The sequence below is a fragment of the Macrobrachium rosenbergii genome, chromosome 3 (assembly GCF_040412425.1).
Source record: "Macrobrachium rosenbergii isolate ZJJX-2024 chromosome 3, ASM4041242v1, whole genome shotgun sequence".
In the NCBI taxonomy this organism is placed as follows: Eukaryota; Metazoa; Arthropoda; class Malacostraca; order Decapoda; family Palaemonidae; genus Macrobrachium; species Macrobrachium rosenbergii.
The window spans coordinates 17335579-17361468 of record NC_089743.1 but is presented as its reverse complement, the minus strand read 5'-3'; the positions used below and the strand labels follow the sequence as shown (position 1 = coordinate 17361468).

Sequence of the window (25890 nt, the reverse complement as noted above, 5' to 3'; positions counted from 1 at the left end):
AAAATAAATGTTAAGATAAAAGGTGAAGTGGTGATCCCTGGACAAAAGGAAAAAAGAAAATGCATCAACATAAACAAAATGTTTACTATAATATATACATATACATACACATACAGGCAGTCCCCAGTTATTGGTGGGGGTTCCATTCTGAGGGTGTGATGATAACCGAAAATTGCCAGAAATCGGCAATTTTCAGGGCTTATCGGTGCTTTTCAGCACCGATTTTCGATGATCGATAACTCGGTTAAATCGATGCCGACTAAAGTAGAAATTGGCAATTTTCGGGCTTATTGGCTGATAAGTGCCAAAAAAATCGGCTATGGGTGCCTCTGTTAGGTATGTATTGGTGCCGGTAAGCGGAAATTGGTGCATATCGGCACTGAAAATCGCCGATAACCAAGCCCACCGATAACCAGGGCTGCCTGTAATTATTAGATAAATAATTAATTTATCAAACAAAACTAATAAACATATGCATACATGTACCATAAAAATTCTCTTATCTCAGTAAGAGAGAGAGAGAGAGAATTATTATTTTTATTATTTAATTTTAATTTACACGTAAAAGCTTGAAAATTTATAAATTACATAAAAAATTAAACAAACACTTTTGCAGGGTTTCTCAGGATTCATAAATGTTTGTGTCTGTGAATTCATGCAACTTGAATCACACAAGTTTGAGGTATTATTGTATATATATGTATACATATATATAATATATATCTATATATATATATATATATATATATATATATATATATATATATATATATATATATATATATATATATACACATATATATATACAGTAATACCTCAAACTTGCGTGATTCGTGTTGCACAAATTCACAGACACACTAACATTTGTGAATCCTGAGAAACTCTGCAAAAGGGTTTGTTTAGTTTTTTATGTAATTTATAAGTTTTCAAGCTTTTATGTGTAAATTAACATTAAATAATATAAATAATAATTCTCTCTCTCTCTCTCTCTCTCTCTCTCTCTCTCTGAGATGAGAGAATCTTTCTCTCTCTCTCTCTTTATTCTTCTCTCTCTCTCTTACTGAGATGAGTAGAATTTTTATATTAGTACATGTATGCATATGTTTATTAGTTTTGTATATAAATTATTTATCTAATAATAAGAACTAATTTTCAGATATTAATAAGATTAATTAATAAAAATAATAATAATAATAATAATAATAAAACTGTAATTACAAAATTTATACTGTGTATTTGATACATATTTTAAACAAACAAATATTATTCCCTCATCTGTGAATTTGCTCGATGGCAAAGCTGTCAAATATGTCTAATTATTGTGACAGGAAGGGGGAGTGTTGCCAATAGCGGGTCAAGGGATTCCTAAGTAATCTCTCTCTCTCTCTCTCTCAATAGCATTATCTTTGTTCTAATCTTTATATCGGATGAGATGAAACTGGACTAGTAGCGCGGTCACTGGTTCAAGTAATCTTACTTGTGATAAAGAACTACTTGAGAGAAGGTGATATGAAATTAAGTGTGATCATTGAGTGCATATGTTCTGCTGTGTGCATTCTCTCTCTCTCTCTCTCTCTCTCTTAGAGAAAGCTTAAATTAAGCCATGAGTGATACCCTAGATGTTTATTATTTTCTGTAATTAACCCTTAAACCCGAGCTTCTATTTACAAAAGTGTCTGCCGTATGCTGGCGTTCCCAAGGGAGTCAGCGTCTTGTAATGCGGAAAACAAGTTTTTCAAAATTCACAGCATGCTTAGTTTTTAAGATTAAAAGTTCATTTGGCTTCTTTTTTTGTCATTGCCTGAAGTTTAGTATGCAGCCATCAGAAATGAAAAAATATCATTATCATATATAAATATTGAAATATATGACATGCGTCAGGAAAAAATTTCATATATAATTGTATACAAATCGTGCTGTGAGCAGAACGGTTTTAAAGCTAATGAGTTATTTTTTTCATTGTATTGTACACCAAATTGTGATGATTTTGGTATATAACAAATTTTAAAACGATCAAAACAACACAGAGAAAATATTATCACAAAATGATGCATGAATTCAAATGTAATGCGGTGACGTAAAAAAAGTTTTTTTCAAATATGTGTCTAAATAAACATGCCTGAAATATTATATATATATATAATATATATATATATATATATATATATATATATATATATATATATATATATATATATATATATATATATATATATATATATATATATATATATATATATATATATACTGTATACACATATACACAGCTTGTAACATGAGTTTATACATATATTTTGGGAAATTAAAAAAAAAGCCATTTCGGGCAGAAAATATTCTATAAACCTATGCATTTTAAGGCTGCGTTTGTTGGTGAGGTGAATTTTTAAAATAACTGATCATTAAATGGGCAAGTAAGCTGGCATATGGGATGTTGGACTTAGTAGTCAGGGATATAGGGGTGAGGGGGATGGAGCTGATCAGTTCATTTGTTACTCTGAACAGTTTCGCTTTTCCGCCAAGAGAAGTGAGCGTGTCCGGGTTTCAAGTGTCAGATTCCGAATTCATTTTGAGAGCAAGAAAATGGAGACAATGCCTTATTGTTCCAGTAATGTGGGATATGCAGATAAACTGTTTATTTATGGGTTTTACAACAGTTCCATTTCTAAATTACATGGTTGTGAATTCCACTGTTATACAGAAAAGGAAATCTGCGATCAGGCCAATGTGAATAAAATACCTCCAAATCAAATGTATTGTGTTGTAAGATAATTTTGAAATATCAAAAATATCAAAGTGTTTCAGGATGATACGTAGTACATAGAGCATATCTGAAATATGTACGTAAGTTTATAGAAGGAAGGGACGACGTTGCTAGGGTTTCTGGTGCGGAGTATTTTCATTTTATTGTACTATACAGTATATTTTCGTGGCTACTGTACGTAAATACATTTTTATGGTGAAAAAAGATTTAGTAATTTCCAAATATTACAATACAGTAGTATATTAATGTAAACACAGCAGGATTTAAGTAATTTTTTTTTTTAAGAGCTTTACCCAAACCAGTGAATGGCAGAGAAAGAAAATGCATGTTGGGATGCTGTATACCCAGGTACAGTGATACTCGACATGCTATTGGCTGTTGTCTGCAAAACAGCCAATCCAGGAGCGCCATTCATTTTCACTGGCGCTCATTGGCTGTACACTTGGCATTGATTTGCTGGACCCTCAATCCCATTTTGCAAGGATGGAAATGTGGGAGCCTTATCTCTCCCAGTTCACTGCGTATTAAGTAATGATTGGGTGTAATCGCGAATATGTGTGTGTGTCGTTTTAAATCTTTGTGTATCACAGCCAGTCGTGCCTAAAATGCCTCCTCAACACCCTGTTCCTTCTAATGCTTCTGGCAAAGAGGCTAAATGAAAGAAAGGGTCATAAAGCTCGATGAGGAGGTAAAACTTCTGGATACATTGAAAGAAGGCAAAATTACACTGCTGTAGCCTGCCATTTTAACTTGAATGAAAGTACCTTGAGGTACATCAAGAAGAAAGAGGCTGAGATACAAAAGGCTGTGAGTATTAGCTTCTTTGGTAGTGTAAAAACAGTTTCGACAGTGAGTGATAAGACAATTGTTAAGATGGAATCTGCACTGGTATTTTGGATAAAGGTCTGCTGTAAGAAGAACATCCCCCTCAACTCCAACATCATTCGTGAAAAAGTGCAACTACTATACCAGCAGTATTCGACTGCTATGGAAGGCAATGATGCATGGGAATTAGAACTCTTAGGCTTCGACAAACCCGCGCCAGAAGAAGAAGAAGAGGAGGAGGAGGAAGAGCCACAAGCAGGACCATCATCAGCTCCTCAAGGTTTTCAGGCCAGCAAGGGGTGGTTCCACCACTTTCAAGAGGTGGTTCCAACTGAAGAATGTTTCTCTGCATGGGGAAGCAGCATCTGCAGATAAGGAAGCGGCTGCAAAACATCTAGAGACCTTCAAGAAAATTATAAAGGAGAAGGGCTCCCATCCAGAACAGGTGTTCAGTATGGACACGACTGGCCTGTTCTGGAAGAAAATGCTGTACCGGACGTACCTCATGAAGAACGAAGCCAAAGCCTCTGGATTCAAGACCCAGAAGGATAGGGTTACCCTCATAATGTGTGGCAATGTGACTGGCTTTATGCTGAAACCAGGCCTCATTTACAAGGCTGCAAACCCCATGGCCCTCAAGAATAAGAACAAGGCATTGCTGCCTGTGTTTGGGATGCACAACCTCAAGGCCTAGATCACCAGGGTCCTTACATCTAACTGGTTCATTCAGAGCTTCATCCCTCAAGTTATAAATTAACATCCTTTAATATAACTATGCTTTTCAGTAGACTTCCCATATAAATATGCAGCGTGTTTTGTAGTCTACCTCATTGTGATGCATATATGTGGATACCCATGCACATGTACTTGGTGTACACATACACATGAAGACAAACTGAGACACCAAGCAAAAAAAGTTCTGATGCAACATGGCTGGGCAGTTCATACAAATACTATTTTGTAATGTATTAGTTTTTCAGTATGTTGGTATTTCAACTTCAGAAAAGCTTATTTAATATTAAATTCAATGAATGTGAAAGATATAAAGTATTTTCAAACATGTTCAGTGAAAAAATGACACTAGAGAGTTGGAGCTGATGATGATCTATACTAACCTCCCCTCTTAGCTCTCCTGGCCCTCCCACCCCCAATACTCAGCCACTCAGAAGGTATAAAGAGAATGATGTTCAAGAGACATTGATGCTTTTAAGCCAATAGCAGATGCAAAAGTTTTCAAGAAGTTAAATGCCGCCTACCTCTTCCCACCCACCCTACCTGGGATGCCCTCCCTCCCCCAACACTTTCCCTAGCCTACTGCACTCACAATAATCCTTTCTCAGCCTGTTAATGCTTGTAAACAGCATTACCAACACTTCTTTCCACCTGCACAGTATTGCCAACCATCTGAGTGGATTTTTTAATTTTTATGAATAGTATATACAGTATATTTTAAATATATATTAGTAAATAAAAAGAATTATTAATTTAAAGAATTTTAATGAACATTTTTTAACATTTTCTAGTTACGAGAACAGTTGCTACGCTCGGTACCTGTTGTAAGGCAGGTAGTAATAAAAGATGTACGTTTTGGTAGCATTGTTGTCCCATTTGCTGTAGAAACTAATGAGAACTCGACAAATACAACCACACAGAGTCTTAGGTCTGCTCTTGACACTGTTACAAGCATTGGAGATTATACTGTTGATCCAAATGAAGATAGTAAATCTATGACAGGTAAGTTGCTATCACCACATGTTATGTATTTGATTTAGGTAATAAAGTTGTATGGTAATAGTAGCTAATTCAAGTTGGTGGTTTATGAGACATCTGCCAATACCTATATAAAACCTAAAGTACAGTTTGCATTTCAAGGCACTCATGAATTGAAATCTAGGCTGTGGCCATGTGTGCAATGTGCATTTTCATAAGAATGAGGATGAAAATCAGTGCTTTCAAATTACAAAAATTATTTATCTGATATTTTTGTGGAATAACATAAAATAACTGGTAAACTGTTAAAAATTTTAGATAATTTTTGCTGATTGGTTTGTTTTGATCTTTCAATTGTGGTGGTTAATTATTTTCAGATTCAGTGTACATAAGTGGTCTGCAGAGACTTGATCCTGTTCCTAAAGGTATGTTTTCTGCTTTATTGAAGGAGTGTAAAAGAAGAATCCTTGTGTATGGTTAATAAAATATCAGTTTTCATAAATAGAGATTATAGTTTTTAATGATTGGTAACTCAGATTGGTGACTGTTATGATGTTTATGGTTAATTGGTTAATATAAAACCTGATGAGTAAGTAATTTCTCATGTTAATAGGAATTGTAAAAGAAAATAATGCAAGCAGTTTTCAAAGGCTGTACAGTATAGATTTGTCCTTTGGATTTATTATTTTCTCCTTGGACCATCGACAGATGATCTCTTGTTCTTTAATTTTTCATAAGTTATATTTTAACAGAGATTTTTCACATTTACAATTGATCCCTGATCCTCTTTTTGTGCCGAGAGCAACCAGATTTGCTGAATAGCAGCACCAATATGCAGTAAATGTGCATCATTGCCAAACTTCTCAGTTCCAGAGATCCTTTATTCCTCACACCATTGGACTGTGGAACAATCTCCTTGAGGATGTTGTGCAATTGGAACTTCAGAAGTTCAAATGAAAATGCAAGGCATTACTACCCAAATACAATTCTCCTTGGATTTTAATAATTTACTTACATTTTTTTTTAATAAGTGAATTTTTCTGTATTTCCCTTTACCTCCTGTCACCTCTTTCTAGTGAACTCCATATTCTTGTAGTATGATCCTAAGATGGGAAATTGTCCTGTGCTTTTAGAATTGGGTACACACGTTTGACTTATAGATTTTCAATGGGTGCTCCCCTTGACTGTGAGGTATTTGCTGGTGGCATACTCAGACTTGTGGACTGCAGAAGATGCTTTCTCTCCAAACACTGGGATAGATTTTCGATCCAGGATATTTGTAGTTGTTGCTTTTAAATCCAGTGGTATTTTTAGGTTTACAGAAAAATAAACATTTTTCTGATGGCAGGTTTTAGGATTTTTTTAGGTATTGTCTGTTTGAATGTTATGAATTTTATAAAATTTGGTGTGGAACTATAGTAGTGCTTATTATATATTCTTTGGTCATCAGTGACCTCTGGTGTTTAATGCCAGCTGGACAAACCAATAAATCAGTCATTCAGTCCTACAGAGAATAAGCAAAACAGGAGAGTGGCAAGGACTTATTTCACATAAAATTTGTAAAGGGAAACCCAGACCTTAATATACAGTATTAGTGGTTTTGGTTTGTGGACCTTTATTAAAGCCAAAAAGAAAGGGAATAGGTAAAAACTTGTACCAGTTGGCATGCTAGTCTTAAAGAGTACAGAACAGAAGTGAAAGGAGTGAACTTTACACATCCTGCCCATGACAGAAATTGGTACTGTACAGTAATTGTGAAAATGAAAATATTATTAGTGTAAAATTTTACTTCTTCAGCAAAACTTGAGTTCATGAGGACTGCATATACTTTTTAACAAAATATATTCATAAATTTATAAGTATTTAACATTCAAATTGTCAAAGTTATAATCAAGTGTGATAGTTCAAGTTTTGATGTAAAGAGGATAGTAAAAATTGTTTCCCCTTCATCTCAAGTGAATTTTCATTTAAAATCAGGGTAATTTCACAATTACAGGGGGTTTGGTAGTTCCCAGTGTGAGGAAATTGTTGAATGATGTATGTACTAAGGAGTGCAGTTATTATTAATACTGTACTGTACATATTTTTTTTTATCTGAAAGGGTACATATTTTTTTTTATCTGAAAGGGAAGACTGTAGTTCATTTATTTTTCTTAGTTCCATTTGAAAAGGAAGACAGTATTTTCAGTCAATAATTCTAGTCAAATAACCTGACTGAAGGCTACCAGCGCAGTCAAAATTAAGACTTCCATGTGCATCTAAATAAATATAAGTAGAACTCCCAGATTAAAGTGACCCCTTACAGGATGTACAAAACAAAAGTGGAACTTGATACATTCATACCCACCTACAGATAATACATTATAATCAGTGATACAATCATGCATTACCAACCATTACCAAAGCTATTAATATACCAAGAAGGATTCGTCTAAACGGAGGGTGATCCTTGACCTATCAAAATTGAACAAACATGTTTGCCAGTTTCTGGATGACTACTGTTGCCCAAGTATGTTCAATCATTCTGCAAGGGACCTGGAACGTTTCTATAGATTTGAAAGACAAGTACTGACATGTCCCTGTTGTTTTTCCCATCCGCTCCTTCTTAGGATTCCAGATAGGGAAGGTAATGACAGATTCAAGGCCATGCCCTTTGGGTTAAACATTGCCCCAAGAATCTTTACAAAATTAGCAATATTAGTTATCTGGGGAACTTTAGAAAAAGAGGAACTCAACTGGTAGTCTACCTAGACGATTGATTAATCTGGGGCCACCAGAGTAGAGTGCTTACAAAACCTAAGAGTGGTAGTTGACAGGCTCTAAGCAAAAGGCCATCTCATAAATTAGAGTAGGTCCCACCTTACACCCAGCAGACACCAAGATAATCGCTGTAGATAAGAGAAAATGAGCCCTCTAATCTTGAGTCCTATACTCTACCAATTGTCAATACAGTATGCACTAGTACTGGCCGACACCAACTAAAAAAGAATTCTTGATATTAGCTAGTCTATGTTATGTAGCCTCTAATGGAGCATGAGATTAACTCCTTTGAGGACTCACAACAGCTACCAAAAATAGGTTTTTCCTATGTCAGAACCTGATTTTTTACACTTTACAATAAATGTTTGTTTTGAAAACTAAATGAAAATATACAAGTAAGACATGAATTGCCACAGCATAGTAATGTAAATTGCTAAAAGGGGTTGAAGATTTTGACTTTTGGGTCGGTCAAACTGGAATAACCCTGACTGGGATAGCAGGGACTTATGAATTGCTGACAGCAGAGAGCAATTAATCTTGGTCTTCTTGGCATAATCCCAAGCTGGGTCAGTTTCTAATAAGCCTTCTCTAGCTGTTACTATTTTTTGCCCTCCCTTCATTTAATCCTTCAACTCTCATGTCTTCTGGAATGTAGTCTCTCCATCATCTTATAAACCTTCCACTTCTTCATGCCCATAGCACTTCCATTTCTATGATCTTGCTTGCAACATGTTGCTCATCATCTCCCCTCCTCATCAGATGCCCAAATTATTTTAATCTTGATTCTTGGGCTTTTGCTGACCCCCCGATGTTTTCATTTCTTATATCTCTTCCTGTCACTTCACTCGTCCATTTGAACATCTTCATTTATACCACATCCAACTTACTTTGCATAGTTCTCTTCAGTGGTGCTGCTTTTAGCCCATACAACATACTTTGCCCTTCAACTTAATTGGGACTCTCTTGTCACAGAGCATGCCGGACATCCCCCTCCAGTTAGTCCATCTGACTTGAATTTGATGGTTAACCTCTTGGCCATATCACTCACTACATCTGTTATTGAACCTAGATACATAAACTGAAGACAATCTTGAAGTTTCACAAAGGTAGTTTGAGTTTCAATAGAATAATGATCTACTGTAAATAATTACTTGTTGAACAGCAACTTGTATCTCATATTGCATTATTTTTTAGTACCAGTTTTAATAGACAAATCAGATTTAGGTTTAATAGATTGAGACTGAAGTTCAGAATTATCATCAAAACCTGTTAACAATAATAACATAGATATTGTCATTAAGTTTTTCTAGAAGTTAAATAATTGCATTGAGTACATTTTTTACTTCATCCTATTTATTGATGATCATATTTACCATACAGTGCAATCTTCAGTGATCTAGGCAGTTCTCATTAGGCTGGGTATTTAAGGCTGTTTGTCACTGAATTGATTTTATTAGCTGTTATCAGTGCAAAATTTTTTTATACTGTGTAGTACTTCACTTTTTGAAAAACATGCAATAGAGTATCAGACATGGAATCAGTTTCTGAGTCAGATATTCATTACATAAGATTTCAAGGATTCCTATTGACAATTGTAGTACTTTAGTTTCCTCCAGGTATAACATTTGTAAATAATTGCACTTGCTGATATAATTCCCACACACCCATGAAGATGCAAGCACTGCATTGTATACAGATAGTAATTTCTTAAAGTGCAGAGACCTATGGAATGGGTAACCAAATGCCCATATCTCATCTTGGCTCAAAGAATACAAGAAGAGGGCTGACGAGGTGGGGATTAACCATGAAGAAAGTGCTGGGTCTGCCTTTTGAAGGATGAAAGTTATGAAGTGTTATGAAAATAGAAGCAACTATTTCTATAACATGGTAGAAAGGGAAAGAATGGGCACTACTGTGCAATCTGAGGACTATAGATTTCCACACACGTTAATAAACAATCTGGTAGGAGGAAGAGCTTTCACCTTGAGGTCAGTAAAGTGACCAACATACCTCAGTAATGTAGAAAAGGCAGAGAAGTCAACTTGTAGCAAAAAGAGGATTAATTGGATGGGCAAGGAGACAAGGGCACTAACAAAGCCATTGCAAGAGATTCCAAAGATGTGCAACTATAAAATGCTCAGTCATATATCAGACAAATTTTATTGCATACAACCTTATCAAAGAAGGAGGCAATATGAAGCACCCCAGATACAGTACGAGTAATATTCAAAACAAGGACAAATACTACAACATAAAACTGTAATAATTTGAATGAAGAATTTAACTCAAAGCATCTAATTGATACATCTAATTCTTCTTAAAGGCAATTTTAACAGTAGTATAAACAATTTTATCCTATTATGTGGTCTTCGTTCAGTGAATGTTTTGTTTATTGGACTTTTACATATCTTTTTCCTTTTAAATATTATCCACACAATAAATTTATTCCTGAAACAAGTTTTATAAAGCACTTGGATAACATTCATTTCACTTTACAGATCAGCTACCAGCTTTAGCTATACCATCAAGGGATGGAGAAGACATCACAACAGGTATGTAGCTTATTCTTTTTTTGGGGAAAATACAGTGACCATTTTATATGGTCCATAAGGCAGTGTTATTATGAAATATTTCCACTTACAAAGTCAGGTGCTTAAAACATTCCCCCCCATCTCCTCCCTTTAGTATATGTGGCCTTTTCAGGCAGCACATATCATTAACACATCTAAAAAATCCAGAAATGATGCCTCATGGAGTGATTCATATGGAAGATTGATTAGACTGTTGAGGACCAGTAAGAAGTCCTAATTAGGATATAAGTACTATTCAAGGAATCTCTCTCAAAGTACTGGATGAATCTCTTCAACTCCACTTAAGAACCTTCTTCTAGTGTATGAAGCTCTTACACCTTTGAGAGAGTGGACATTTAAGCTGTGATGGCAGAGATGGAGAACTGCGTTGTTGATTAAAAATGAGAAAATCCATAATTACTGTACAGTACTGGAATATTGGGATTTAAAGTTCATTAACTCGACTCTTCTCTTACTGCAACAACTACAAAACTGACTTGCTTGTCCCAATAAAGGCTGGTGGTGTGAAGCCCTTCAGGATCCTGCAATATCTGCGGCTGCTTCTGAAAACCTCTACCACTGGGGCCTTGCTGGATAACCTCCAAACATAAAGTGGAAGCATCGCGAAGTTCCCATTAAAAGCGATGGAGTGAAATTACACAAGAAGCTTTTTCCAAGCTGGTAGACTCCATGGGACGTCCATAAAAATGAAAGCTTCATAAACTACTCTTGCCAGAGGCAGATGGGAGGCAAGAGTATCATATTCATATCTTTGGATGGTCAGAATTTGACCAATTCCTATCAGATGAGTGGAAAGGAGGCATTCATGTCATACATGTCCATTCTGTGCCAGGGATGAAACATTACAGTTTTTTTTTTAGATGTTGGGTCTGATTGAGGTGAACCATAAAGCCTTAAAGGGTAAGTTTATATTTTAAGGATCGTAGCTCACATTTACCAATGGCCTGTGCCACAGAGACTTGCAGAATCCAGATTCAGCGACCACTTCCATTGTAGGACCTGGTTTTCCGAGCTGGGCCCGTTTTTCAGATGTTGTGCCATCCTGAACGAACTTTGGAGCTAAAGTAAACATCATTGAGTTGTTGGCCATAACCTGGCCGAAGTTGATACAATATTTTTATGAAAACAAACTTATGTACCTGTGTGCTATTGGCCAGTAAGGGTTATATACGCAGCAGTGCAAGGTATCCAATTATGTGCCAGAAATGTCAGTTTTCAAAAGGAAGCAGTAATAACAGGACACAATGTATTTCATTACAAATATATTTTATCATAACAGAGCCATTTTTCCAGCTGTTACATGATAACATGTATCATTGTTTTAGTATACCGCAGTATGTGGTGAAAATTCCTCCGCCATGGAATCAGATATCAAAGTTCTTTCAAGTCTGCTTCAAACGAGGACATGGGGATTCCAATGTATTTTCCTTATTACCAGATAAATCAAGTTGTTGCATCTTTCAAACAGAATAAGAATTTTGTTGCATCTGTAATCTTCAAACAGAATAAGGATGGTCACAGAACAAACTTATGTGAAACATATTCTGGTTTTATCTCAAAGCAATTTTATCTCTTCCTGTAAATTCTTTAAGACTGGATGCAAATACCATTCCTTTATTGATAAGATGAATAAGTGTATACTTGTAAAAGAATGATCCTTGACAAACTGACATGCTTCAATTTGTTTCAGCTTTAACTTGTTAAATGTAAGAATGACATGATTTCTAGAAATAAGAAGCTTTAATTTTTCTGTATATACAGCAAAATATTTGCTGTATATTGTATGGTGAAAGACAGACAACTTAGGTACTTTTGCATTAGTATTTGAGGCATTGCTTTGAATGGATTGCTAGTTAGGGAACATTCATCAAATTTGTTACATTCAGATGCAGTTGGTCTTTGTACTATCTTTAATTTGTAACCACAGTCTCAATATGCAGCAGCTACAGTACAAATCAGTACCAGTAGTTAAACAGAATTTGGAAATTTTTGAAACTGAATATGGGTAAGGGGAAAGGATGAGAAACAGTGGGTAGAAAGCATTGCAGATTTGGTCAAGTGGGAAGCTCTAAAGTACTCAAAGCTATTTCTTACCATATTGTGGATGAGGCTCACTATAGGCACTGAACCGTTATTGGTGATGTAGTCTGTAACAGGTGTGGTACCATTATGCAGACATTTTTGTAGCAGTAAACAGTAAAGTATTCTATATGAGTCTTTGCATTTCTTCTTTTATAAAGAGACCTTAGTGCTGAAAATTTATGTAAGCCTAGTACTTACTGTATGCCATGTGGTAAGATGGCCAGTAAACTTTGTACTACATTACACACCTCAGCTATATGCAAGGTTTTGAAATATTGGCCAGGAATATAAAATCATGTACAGTAATTCTTTGTTTACATTTCATAAAAAAATGTTATTATGTTCCTTTCCTTGATATTCCATAATTCTCCAGTTCTTTTGATAAAAGCTGTCAAACCGAATACTGTATATACATGACAAGAGACCTTATTGATGAACTTTTCTTCTTTATATTTTAAACTATAAACTATCAGTGAATAACACCTCCACTTTTGAAATTAAAAACTAAGTTTTTATCCCTGAATTTATTCACCAAAGATTTTTGTACTTGTTCTTTATTGCAGGTACGGTCAGTCTGGATAATAAATACAAAGCCCCTGTACGGAGAAACAACTACTTTCTAACAGTCACTATTCCATCGTTTGCTGGTAAGGAAATTAAGTTTTTTTTTTTAGAAATCATCTTATGTAAAATTGAAGTATTAGAATGTAAAATTGAAGTATTAGAATTAAACTATTAGAATTAAAAAGTACAACAGATATATCATGATGATATTTGTACCATTCATATAGTTAAGAAACATGCTCAGTAATTTATAAGTTTGACATCTTGCCTCTTACATTATATTGTAGCCATTCTCATTGTAAGAAAACTCTTAAATGTTAAAAGGTCTTAATTTTATCATTTTTTATCTATAAAAAATATATATTTTTATGAATTTTGGCTAATACTATATATGTATAGCTTCCCCTGTAATTTCATCTACTTTGAAGCATACAAATCAAGTTTAACCATTTGCCACCCAGAGCTGGAACTGTAGTGTTATTGCTTTCCAGCATATAAATATTAACAGTGTTTGTAACAGCTAATTTACATTGAATCTCTATTGAAAGTATGCATGTTAGAAATGGGTCAGTCAGAAGCTGGTCATATTGCTAATAAGTCAGTCCGAAGCTGGTCGTATTGTTAACAAGTTATTTGCTGGGTTTTCTACAACCTACTATATACAGTCCATTCTATAAACCATTGACCTGCTTGAGCCCATTGCTTCAGTAATTGAAGAGGGAAACAGACTAATTTACTTACTATGTTGAGAGATGTTTCAGAAGTTGAGTAAAACTCAGCTACTTTTTCAGTTTCACGTTTTGGTCAGAGCAGTGCAGTCATCCAAATTTTTATTTTATTTTCATTGACTTTTGTGTAATCTTGGGCTGTCCCCAGATTTGGCCATCAGTCTGGTGTCTCTTACGTAGTTGGGTCTTTTGTCAGTTTTCTTTGTTATTATTAATATGATAGACTAGTTTATCAAGGCCACCGAGTCAGATTTTTAGGTTTTGATGGTTTTCCCAAAGGACTTGCACTCTAGAATTTAAATTTTCAATTAGTTGGAAGCCAGGCATGAAGAAACCATGTTAACCCTTAAACGCCGAGCCTCTATTTACAAAAACGTCTCCCGTATGCCGGAGGCATTCGGTGAGTTAGCGCCGAAGCGGAAAAAAAGTTTTTTTAAAAAAATCACAGCACGCTTAGTTTTTAAGATTAAGAGTTCATTTTTGGCTCCTTTTTTTTTTTGTCATTGCCTGAAGTTTAGTATGCAACCATCAGAAATGAAAAAAAATATCATTATCATATATAAATATTGGAATATATGACAGCGAAAAAAAAAACTTATATAATTGTATACAAATCGCTGTAAGCACAACAGTTAAAGCTAATGAGTTAATTTTTTTCAGTTGTATTGTACACTAAATTGCGATGATTTTGTTATATAACAAATTTTAAAACGATCAAAGCAACACAGAGAAAATATTATCACAAAATGATGCATGAATTCGTAACGAGCGGACGTAAAAAATGTTTTTTCAAAAATTCACCATAAATCGAAATATTGTGCTAGAGACTTCCCGTTTGTTGAAAAATGAAGCTAATTGATTGAATATTACTAGACTGTAAGTGTTTTAGCTTACAATTGCAGTTTTTCGACCATTTCGGTCGAGTTAAAGTTGACCGAAAGTCGAATTTTTCTATTTATCGTGATTTATATGAAAATATTTCAAAACTGATAAAAGCTACAACCATGAGTTATTTTCTGTTGTATTGTACATGCAATTGCGCACATTTTCATATATAAAACTTTATGTAACGACTAATATAAAACGGTGCAAATATTACGACAACAAGACGAAAGAATTTCTGAGATGTTCGGCCGAGTTACCGCACAGACGTAAGGAAAATGTTTTTTTCAAAAATTCACCATAAATCGTGTTTTTTTACCATTTCGGTCGAGTTAAAGTTGACCGAAGCTTGAAATTTTGGCAGTTATCATGATTTATATGAAAATATTTCAAAACTGATAAAAGCTACAACCATGAGTTATTTTCTGTTGTATTCTACATGAAATTGCGCACATTTCCATATATAAAACTTTATGTAACGACTAATATAAAACAGTGCAAACATTATGACAACGTGACGAAAGAATTTCTGGTGCGGACGTAAGGAAAAAGTTTTTTTCAAAAATTCACCATAAATCAAAATATTGTGCTAGAGACTTCCAATTGGTTGTAAAATGAAGGTAAATGATTGAATATTACTAGAATGTAAGAGTTTTAGCTTACAATTGCGTTTTTGACCATTTCGGTCGAGTCAAAGTTGACCGAAGGTTGAAATTTTGGCAGTTATCGTGATTTATATGAAAATATTTCAAAACTGATAAAAGCTACAACCATGAGTTATTTTCTGTTGTATTGTACATGAAATTGCGCACATTTTCATATATAAAACTTTATGTAACGGCTAATATAGAACAGTGCAAATATTACGACAAAATGACGAAAGAATTTCTGAAATTTTCGGCCGAGTTACCCTTGCTGGTGTTAGAAAAAGTTTTTTAAAAATTCACCATAAATCGAAATATTGTGCTAGAGACTTCCAATTTGTTGCAAAATGAAGGTAAATGATTGAATATTACTAGAATATAAGAGTTTTAGCTTACAATTGCGTTTTTCGACCATTTCGGTCGAGTCAGAGTTGACCAAAGGTTGAAATTTTTTGTAGTCGACGTACGGTACGTCCACTTGGCACCCAACAGACAATTTTAGTCGAAGTATGATACGTCCAGTAGGCGTTTAAGGGTTAAAAAAGAAAAAGTGCATGAATTTGTAATAAGGAATTTATGAAATTTTATAGTTTTAATTTTCTACCTCTCTTGTTTATTAAACTCTCATTTTGTCAGTGAAATCTTGAAGTAAGTAATGAAATTATTTATATTCACTTATCCTAACTATGCCCACCACTTCATTCTATGAAAAGTTATTGAATTAAATATTTAAAATACTATATCCCATCTTTTTTCTAGTTTCCAAGTCATTCATAGAGGAGTGACCGGGCAGCTTTCTTTTCTTTTCCTTAATCCATCGCCACTTGTTTACTTTGCAGTATGAAAACAAGCTTTAGATAAAATAAGTAGTATTAATAAATCAATCCTCTTTTAAAGGTTTTTAAATAAAACTCTACAAGGATTGACAAAAGTGCAGTGTTGGCATACTGAGGACAAGGGAAGTATAGTTAAAGAAGAGATTATTGCATGATGCAAAACTACAGGCATACCATTTCGTGTCTCTCTCGAGAGATGAGAATGGGATAGTGCTTCTCACTATTCCCCTGCTTTCTTTTGATGTATGCTATTGGTACAGTGCGTCATCAACGTATGGCAGATTCGAACTTACTGCACTTTTTCATCGCCATTAACAGCGTTTTGCAGCGCCATAACTTGATGTTGCATCAAGTTACAATGCTGTAAGTCCCGTTGATGGCACTAATGGTAAGAGTAGGCATCAAGTTATTGGCACTTATGGCACCAAACATCAAGTTACAGGGCCGTAAGTGCCATTAATGGCAAAACACCAACTAATGGTGGAAATCGACTCGCGGCACAGTGCTGGAATGGATCCCCCAACATAAGTCAAGGACCTACTGTTTCATTGTTTTAAACTTCAAAAACTGATTTTCAACCATCCTCCAGCCTTCACTGGCTGGCTGTAGAGAGGCCACTCTTTCCTACTTCTTAATGTTTCTCTTTGACCTCCATGGGAAGAACTAAGAAACAGTCAAAAGCTGTTCTAAGCTTTCCACCAGTATTGAGTCTTCTCTTTGTAGAAGACTAATAAATTTTCATTAACAAAAGTCCATCATTCATCTGGAGAACCTATCTTGATAAATAAGAGAAAAATGGCATATCCTGTGCTTAAGGAAATCATTTCATGAGTGAGTCCTGGTTCATCTTGTTCAAATGAAGATTGATAAGTTCTGAACTTCACCAAATTTTTTTTATTTTGGGAGACGAATCGTCCTCATGTAGGTATGGCCTTTCTGCTGTGTCATCTTCTTGCAGTTTTGATTCCTAGTTCCATGCTTGGTCACCTACTCCTTAAATACATAAGGTCAAGAAATCTCATTCCTTTTTAGGGGATTGAAATCTTAAGAGACTTCAGGACAGCAATCTTCTTCTGATGTTTCCTTACTTTTGTCTGTTTGATAACACCCAAGAAAAAATGTTTATATTACCAAAATGTGGAGAACTTTTCATGGTCTGTGTATGCATACTATTTTTTTTTTAAACCTTTACATATAATATTGCAATACACTCCCTGAACACCTGAATTAGCCCTGGTCACCTACCAGCCCGAACTACATCCCCATAGCTTTTACCCACTAAGTGGGTAATAAACTGTCAGCATTACCAACGCTTACAGGAAAATCTTGTCAAATGAGTTACCTGAAGTACCGTTGGCAACACTGCATTAAGTCCCAGCCGAGTGAGGCCGAGATCCCCAAAAGCAATTGCTTTTGTTTGCCATGCTGTGTGGGTGTGTCCCACATCAGGCGAACTTTTGGTCATTTAACCCGACCCCCATTTAAGAATTTGGACATCAGATCACGATTTGGACTGTTCAACGCATTTTCTCCTGGATGGATACTTTATTGATAGGATTTGGAAATTCTCTCCCGAATTTGACTTTGGGATCGGTACTTTAGACTTGTTTGGATAAGTCAAACAAGAAGACGTCGCTGTCTGCTAGCGCCGATGCTTCCACTTTGTTTACATCTTCGACGACAGAGCCTTCTGCTGGAGATGCTGACGCTCATCGGCCCTACACATCCTGCAAGCATAGGATGAGTACCCTCAAACACGGTCGACATTCTGTTTGTATTTTATGTAGGAAGATATGGTGTAGTATCAGTCAGATAGGCAGCGAGTCTTGGTCGGTAGTTCAGATGGAAGAATTATTCAAAAAGTTAGAGGGCAAGTTACTAGCTGAGAATGTCTAGTCTATTTTTCTAGCTTTACGACTAAATTAACGGAAACTAGAGATAAGGCTAGTAGTAATAGTGCTGTAGATACTAATCGTACTTTTTCAGCCCCCCTGCCTGTTCCAGAACCAGCCCTAACGGGTGCCGGGGGTCATGGAGAACCGCAAACCTCGAAGGTAGGATCTGCCGGCCCCCGGCGCGGAGCAGGCAGTGTTGGCAGCAGATTTCCCCCTTCCCTCTAAAAGCATAAGTTCTAAGGTGGATTTAGAGTTAGGAATCACTCAGAAGGGTAGGAATTCTAATTTAGGAAGTATTCAGGAAAAGTAGTTGAACGTGGTCTTCTTTGGGTTCAGGTTTGGTTGGGGTCGCTAATGTTTAGGTCTCTCATTTAGATCAATCGTTGGTTTTATTTCCTGCTTCGTGCTCTGTGCAACAAAGGTTTCCAGATCCTTGGAGGGTTGTTCAGATTTGGTTTCTGATGTATCTGGTTCTGAATTTTTGTTTTCCTTGAATACTCCTTCTTCGAAGGAGTATTCCTTTGGGGGTTTTAAAATTTCTTTCGTCTTGCAATGGTGGTAATTCTGGCGATAGAGTTTTTCCAATATTCATGATCATGTCTTAAAGAATTTTCTGATTTGATAATGTCTATCAAGATTATCAGGGGCAGGGGGAACAGAACAAGTCTATTTTCTTTGAAATCTATGGCCTCTTCGGCCGCTACGGAATTTTTCCCGTTTTTCCCCTTTTTCTTCTAAGCCTTCTTCCATTGCCCTTCTCAATCTTCTTTTCAGTCCGCTCTTTGGAGGGCTCTCGGGGTCTTTGTTGCGCATCCTGTTTTCTTGGCTTTTAACTCAGCAGAGCAAGGCTTTCTTGCTTCAACCCTGTATATTAGACCTCAGCGGCCCCCCTCTCTCTCTTCGGAGTTAAGGGAAAGGGTACTTTTTACGGATCCGTCGTCTTTATCACCTTTTGCAAATCTGGTAGTTTCTCAGGCATCTGGTCTAGTTGCTTCTCAGGTGTTTGCGGAGGTGTCAGCACCTCCTTATTTCATTCTTTATGGGTTCCTAACTGTAATGTATCCTCCGTGAGTCTTGCAGATGCTACGGCAGTCGGTGATTCGCCTGCGCCAGCGTTTAGTGTATCAGTACTGATAGTTTCCGCAGCCTTTCCATTCTCCAGGATAGTTGGTAACTACCTTCTTCTGTTACCTTTGGTTCGGTACCTCGTAACTTCCCCTTCAGTACTCCTTTGAGTTCGGTCCGGTTGGGACCTTCTCCATCTATCCAACGTCAGCGTTGGGCGCTCCGGTGGTTACTCCAAGTGTGGCTTCTTCCTTCTTCCCTCCTTCGGCTTCTTCTTTCTCAACTTTCCGGCAGGTTTCTCTGTCCCACCGTCTAGGCATCCATGTTGGTTCGGGGTTGATTCCAGGCCTTCAGTTCCGGGTTCCCGTTCTCATGCGGTTTTGATACATCCGGATTTGAGTGGTTTGGGTGTCATGACCTCTTCGCTCTCAGGAGTGGGCATGGTCCGCCCAGGTGTTGCGTCATCCCCGTTGGGTGGTGCGTAACCTACTTTGGTGCCTCCAGTATCTTCGCGATTGATACGTCAGGTGTCCGTCTTATGCACCCAGGTGTAGCAAGTTCCGGGTTTTCGAGTTCAGCATTTGCTAGGGATCGGCCTGCCTCTTTCCTGTTCCGGCTCGGTCGGACCAGTCCGACAATCCTCCGGCTCAGTCGAACCAGTCCGACAAGGATTGTTCACTTGAAGAAGAGGATCTGGTACCGGATATTAGTTCTCCTTCAGCCAGTGAGAATGAGTATAAGCGGATGGTAGACTTCATCCTCACTTATCCTCAATCCAAGGTTCCGGAGGAGCCTACACTACCGAAGCAACGATGTTCGAGTCGCTATATGCGACAGAACCGGTAGTTGCTCAAACAAGATGATACTCCCTCCGGTGTGGTACTGCCTGACACCGAAGTGAGTAAGGCTGTCATACCAGGTTAACATGTCGCCTGACTGTACTACATTGGCAGAAGAGGAGGGGCTTCTTTTGAAGCTTCCGCTTCACTATCTGGACATTTGGAGAGGGTTCTGTTGGGGGCGCCTTTTGCGCTCTGCAACAGTCTTTTAGGGAGGAGGATATCTCCTCCATGGTGTATTTTGTGTAGCCGTTGTCAGCAGTATCGTCACAGCAAGTTATGATTAGTGTGGCTGCTCTGGGTTCAAGGGATGTGGCCAGTATAACGAACTTGTTGCTTCTAACTCATGTCTCCAGTGTCGGCAATTATGCATCGTTGAAGGTACACAATGTGGAAGTAGAGGGTTCCTGTCTAACAGGGAACAGCCGGTACCCACTTGAAGAAGCCTTTTAGGGAGAATGTCCTCTCTCTCTCTCTCTCTCAAATTCCAGGGTCTTGTGTCTCCGCATGCTTTCTCTTCAGGTATGTCTCAGGAATCGCTGGGACTTCCACATCGAGAATGCAGGTATAATCTGGAACGATTCTCACTTGTCGGATCGTCTGTGATAGTCAGAAGAAGCGCATCTGACATCCGGAAGGTCTATAGTGTCCCCTCTTCCCGACGTTCATCTGTACTCAGATGCCTCATATCAAGGTTGGGGAGCAACCTTGGAGGAACCCAGGCTTCGGGCCTCTCGAGGGATCGGGAATGAGAGGAGTCATAACCTTCGGGAACCTCAGGGCTGTAAAGGAAGCCCTCAGGTGTTTCTCAGTCCTAGTGCACAACGCAGTAGTGGGTCTGCTTTGCGACATCGCAACTGCCGTGTCGTATCTGAGAACTCAGGGGGAACAAGATCATTAGAACTTAGAGGTGTATACTTTCTGCCATTTGATCTCATTCATCAGGTAATCAGGAATTGCGGTAGTGTCAAGATGTCTATGATTCTAGCTCCTTGCTGGCTCCAACGCCCTCGGTTCCGGAATTCCTCATGCTCCTTACGGAAGTTCCAATGTTCCTCCTAATGCGGAAGATCTTTTAGACAACTGCATTTTCACCATTATCATCCAAACTCTTGCATGATGAACCTAGTTGCAGGCGACTGCCGAGCGAACAGCTAGACAATCCAGACACTCTAAAGCTATGTCTAGACAGTGTTGCTAAGTCAACCCGTAATCTTTACCAGGTCAACTTGACATGGGGAAGTCTGTGTTGTAAGGAAGGTCATTCCATCTTTAGGCCTGCCATAACCGAAATAGCTGGTTTCTTTTATTCCTTCGGAAAGTCAAGATTCTTCCATTTTCGGCTATTGCTGGCTACCGCTCAGCACTTTGTAGTACATTTTTCTATCTTCCCAAAAATTTCTAGTAGTAAGATCTTCTTTGACTTGTTACGTTCCTCGAGCTCCTCGTGAGATTTGTCGGAAGTTCTAATGTTAAGATAATTGGTTAGGTGTTTTATTTCTTTCTTTCGGCTTTAGCTGCAGATAAAAAAAATGGGCAAGCTTCGGGAAGTTTCCTAGGCTGGTTTCCTAGGCAGGAAATGAGAAGTATTTCTCTTCTTCCGGAAGTCGTGGCCGAGGCTAAAACTCTGCTTCGTTCGTTTAAGGTTCTTTATCTGCAAGTGTTCGGTTCCGGCATCAGCGGGGATGTCTTTATGTCCGATGTGAATGTTTATCAAAGGTTGATAAACTCCGTCCTCTTCTGTGTACACTTCTTGTCTCACCGCGGAATCCTTCCCGTCCGCTGTCGAAGGATGCGATTAGTTACTTTCGGAGAAAGGGTTCCTGGTTTCGGAGAAAGGGTTCCTGGTTCCTGGTTCATAAGTGCTCACTACATGAACACATTTGCGGGCACACTTCACGATTCTCGTGTGGTGCGAGGTTTGTGCCCTTGAACGCAATTTAATTTGACGTGACATTATATTTGGTATTTAACAGTTTTTTTTTTCATTACCGCATAGTATTCGGAGTATGTCCACTTCATCTTCCTTTCTAAGGAATGGTTCAGATTCTCCTATTCTAGAGGTAGTTTACTTGCGAGTCTGTCTTTGTTTTCTTCCTTCACTTAAGAGACGTTCAATTTGCCCCACCGCGTATAGTGGCGAATTCTATCTAGGGTGCGTTCAATTAGCTGAGGTGGTATTCTCTTAGTGCGAAGACTCGGAAGGTTATTCACTTAGTCCACATTTAACGGTGAAGTCTATTATCTAGGGTGCGCTCATTTAGCTAAGGTAGTATTCACGTAGTGCGGTGATTATTAGGTTAACCAGATAGAGAAAGTTCCTTCTAGGCTTTAGAAACTTAAGCAACAGTGATAGTATAATCACATGAACTTAAGTTTAGTACATCTTAAGTATCCTAGTCTTTGATAGTTTTCTTAAGTATCCTAGTCTTTGATAGTTTCCCTACGAGAGTCCAAAGAGGTGCTCTCGTAGGCTAGCCTAGGTTGTTTCGTCGGCGCCGGGATACTTCTGCGCTCGTTGGCCTTTGCCGCAACCTGCAGGGCGGAGGGTCATTGGCTCAGCACACTGCCCCGTTCCCTCCTTAATGGGTAGGCTCTGAATAGTCACTTGGGAGATGCATCGTTCTCCTTTTTACATGAAAGTTATTCTCTTAGTCCGTGTGTAGCCGCTAACCCTTCTATCATGGGTGCGTTCATTTAGCTAAGGGGGTACTCTCTTAGTGTGGAGATTCTTAGAGGCGGCCACTTGGAAGTCGGTGTCAGTTTTCACGACTTTCTACCTAAAAGACGTTTAGTTTTTTCAAAGAAGAATTTCTCGCTTGGTCCCTTTGCGATGACCAACTTGATCTTATAATTACGTAGTAATGATAAGGGTGGGGGGAACTCTAGGTAATGAATGTAGTCTGAGGAAATTTGGAATTTTGGATTCTCTGTTAGTCGGGGTTCATAGTGAGAATATTAAGTTTGACGTTAGTACTGTGAAGATAGGCAGATCCAGTGGACAGGTTTGGTTTCTTCGACCTCTTCTGCGCAGACATCGGCAGCAGTGGACGGCGAAGTACTCGAAGATCCTGCACACTCAACTTCTCCTCCATACATGAGAGGCTACAATAGCCACATGGGAGGCTCTTCGTACCCCTCCATACATGAGAGTGCTTTGATTAGCCACATGGGAGGTTCATCGTACCCCTCCATACATGAGAGTGCTTTGATTAGCCACATGGGAGGTTCATCATTCTCCACTAATCATGGGAGGCTGTGATTAGCCACATGGTAGGTTGGTTTTTATTTTTTTGCTACTCTCTGTCCATGAGGAAGTTTGAATACCACATGAGAGGTAGCTCGACTCAGACCCTCCATAAATGAGAGTGCTTTGATTATCCACATGGGAGGTTCACCATTCTCCACTAATCATGGGAGGCTGTGATTAGCCACATGGTAGGTTGGTTTTTATTTTGCTACTCTATATCCATGAGGAGGTTTGAATACCACATGAGAGGTAGCTCGACTCAGACAGTACCTAGACATAACTGACGTCGGGGGTACTCTCTTTACAGACATTCTCACCTGCCAAGTGGGATAACCAGGTGAGGATACATTCATTTATACAGAGTAGGCGAACAATGAGTTACCTGCTTTCCCTGTTGGCAGGTCGGGCTGAATTAGATTGATCCCATCTCCACTAAATTTTGTTAATCGGGCTAATTCAGGTGTTCAGGGAGTGTATTGCAATATGAAGTTTTCATAATAAAACTAATATTGTAATACTTACCTGAACACCTGAATGATGATTCCCACCCTCCTCCCCACTTCAATTTGAATAGTGGATAACGCAATTGGGGATCTCAGCCTCACTCGGCCGGGACTTGCAGCAGTGTTGCCAGCAGTACTTCAGGTAACTCATTTGACAAGATTTTCCTGTAAGCGTTGGTAACGCTGCCAGTTTATTACCCACTTAGTGGGTAAAAGTTATGGGGATGTAGTTTGGGCTGGTAAGTATTACAATATTAGTTTTATTTGAAAACTTCATTTTTGTATCTTCATATTGATTTACTTCTTTGCTGTGTGTTTTTAAATGGCCTCTCAGTTACTGTATGTGGCAGCTTGCTTAGTAAAGTAATTGCTTTCTTGGCTTGTTCCATATGAAAGTGTGCTATGTCAGTTAACACTAAGACAACCTTAACTAACCCTGCATCCTTCAGTGAATTGAAAACTTGCCCAAGTTAGTAGATTGCCCAACTGAGTAGATATTTCCCCCATGTAAGGTAGTTGATTGTACTTTGTACAAATGCAACATTTTTTTTAACAAATTTGATGTTTTATAGACTCAAATATTAGTCTAACATCGGGTTCCATCATTCTCCTCCTCTTCTGATTTGATGTAGATGCTATAATTTGATGTTGAAGTTTTAAATTCAACAAGTTGGCTGATAGTGGGGTTACATCTCATTTAATGGATGTTTATCCTTCTCACCACTCAAATAAAATTAAGTGCCAAAGTAACGGGCTCAAGTATGGCAGAGGCTTGTATCTAGAAAACAGTTCGTAATATTTTTCTTTTTTACTTCAGCTCTTCTCTTTGGTATCATCATCTTCCTTTGCTGCACCGCAACGGCTACTCGCATGATGAACAACAACAACGCCAAAAATGTTCCATAAAGGTACCAGAACACGCTGTGGAGAAATGATTGAGGGATTCATGAAAGAGTAAAATATTGAAAAGAAAGAGCAAAGGAAGATAAAATATAATTTATAAGTTTTATACATACTATACCCAGTATCCAAAACAGTGAAGATTATTGAAATTTTTAGACTTTGGACTGTATTTCAGGTAGATGAGTATAGTGTACAAATATCTAACAAGGCCTTTAAAATAGTAGAGATGTAACATTACTGATAACTTTTTCTTTTTGTTATGGTATTTTTGTAGGAATGTACATAATTAATCATAGTAAATCAAATTGTGTGGAATGCCAGTGCCAAAAATTATTTAAAACTTGATTATTATGTACATTAAAGAGCTTTCATTTATAATGACAATTTGTCCACATCAGTACTGTATTGGGTAAGACATTTAATTAATCAGTTATTATGTATAAAATATAAAAAAACAAAATCCATTAACAATTTAGTGTGACAATGGTTTAGCATGCCTTGAAGAATAGTACCACAATTGTTATAAAGATTAATAGTTTATTAAATTATGCTGTAATGATTTTACTTTTGACTTGCAAAAAACGATGAAATTGTGTGAACATAAAGAATATGTCATAATGCATGGAGCAGTGATCTTATTGTGTGGAATGCCAGGACTATGTAATACTGTTTATATCTCAACTTCATGAATTATGCCACATTCTAACTTTTGATTGGTAACATACACAGAATATTTGTTAATTGTAAGTTTTGAATATCAAGGATACCTAAAACTTATTTTTCCAGCTCTACTGCATGGTTAAGATCTATTTGTTTGTATATTGGCATTAAACATCAAGAAAAACTATTAGTATCTGTCTACTTTTCACAGGGCTAGTAAGTGTATCTCTCTGACTATCAAAGCTCTGCAGCCATCATTGAGGTATTATCCATTAACATACATTAAATTCTTTTGACAGTTGCAAATTACCTTGTAGCCATGGTGATAAGCCAGTGTTCACAATAGTCTTCATCTTTCATGTGGATTTTAGCTTGTTTGTTGGTAAATTTCA

The 25890-nt window shown here is 37.4% G+C and overlaps 1 protein-coding gene across 16 annotated transcripts in view; it reads left to right on the top strand.

Annotated features, from left to right (window-relative positions):
- Positions 1-25682, top strand: part of LOC136852944 (mucin-21-like) — a 159509-nt gene extending 133827 nt beyond the window's left edge. For all 16 annotated transcript variants that reach the window (XM_067128100.1, XM_067128033.1, XM_067128081.1 and 13 more), the window contains 5 exons: positions 5110-5320; positions 5674-5721; positions 10555-10608; positions 13293-13376; positions 24753-25682. In XM_067128100.1, coding sequence (XP_066984201.1) covers positions 5110-5320; positions 5674-5721; positions 10555-10608; positions 13293-13376; positions 24753-24841 — 486 coding nt within the window. In that variant the 3' untranslated portion in view covers positions 24842-25682. The remainder of the gene's footprint in view (positions 1-5109; positions 5321-5673; positions 5722-10554; positions 10609-13292; positions 13377-24752) is intronic.
- Positions 25683-25890: the final 208 nt, after the last annotated feature.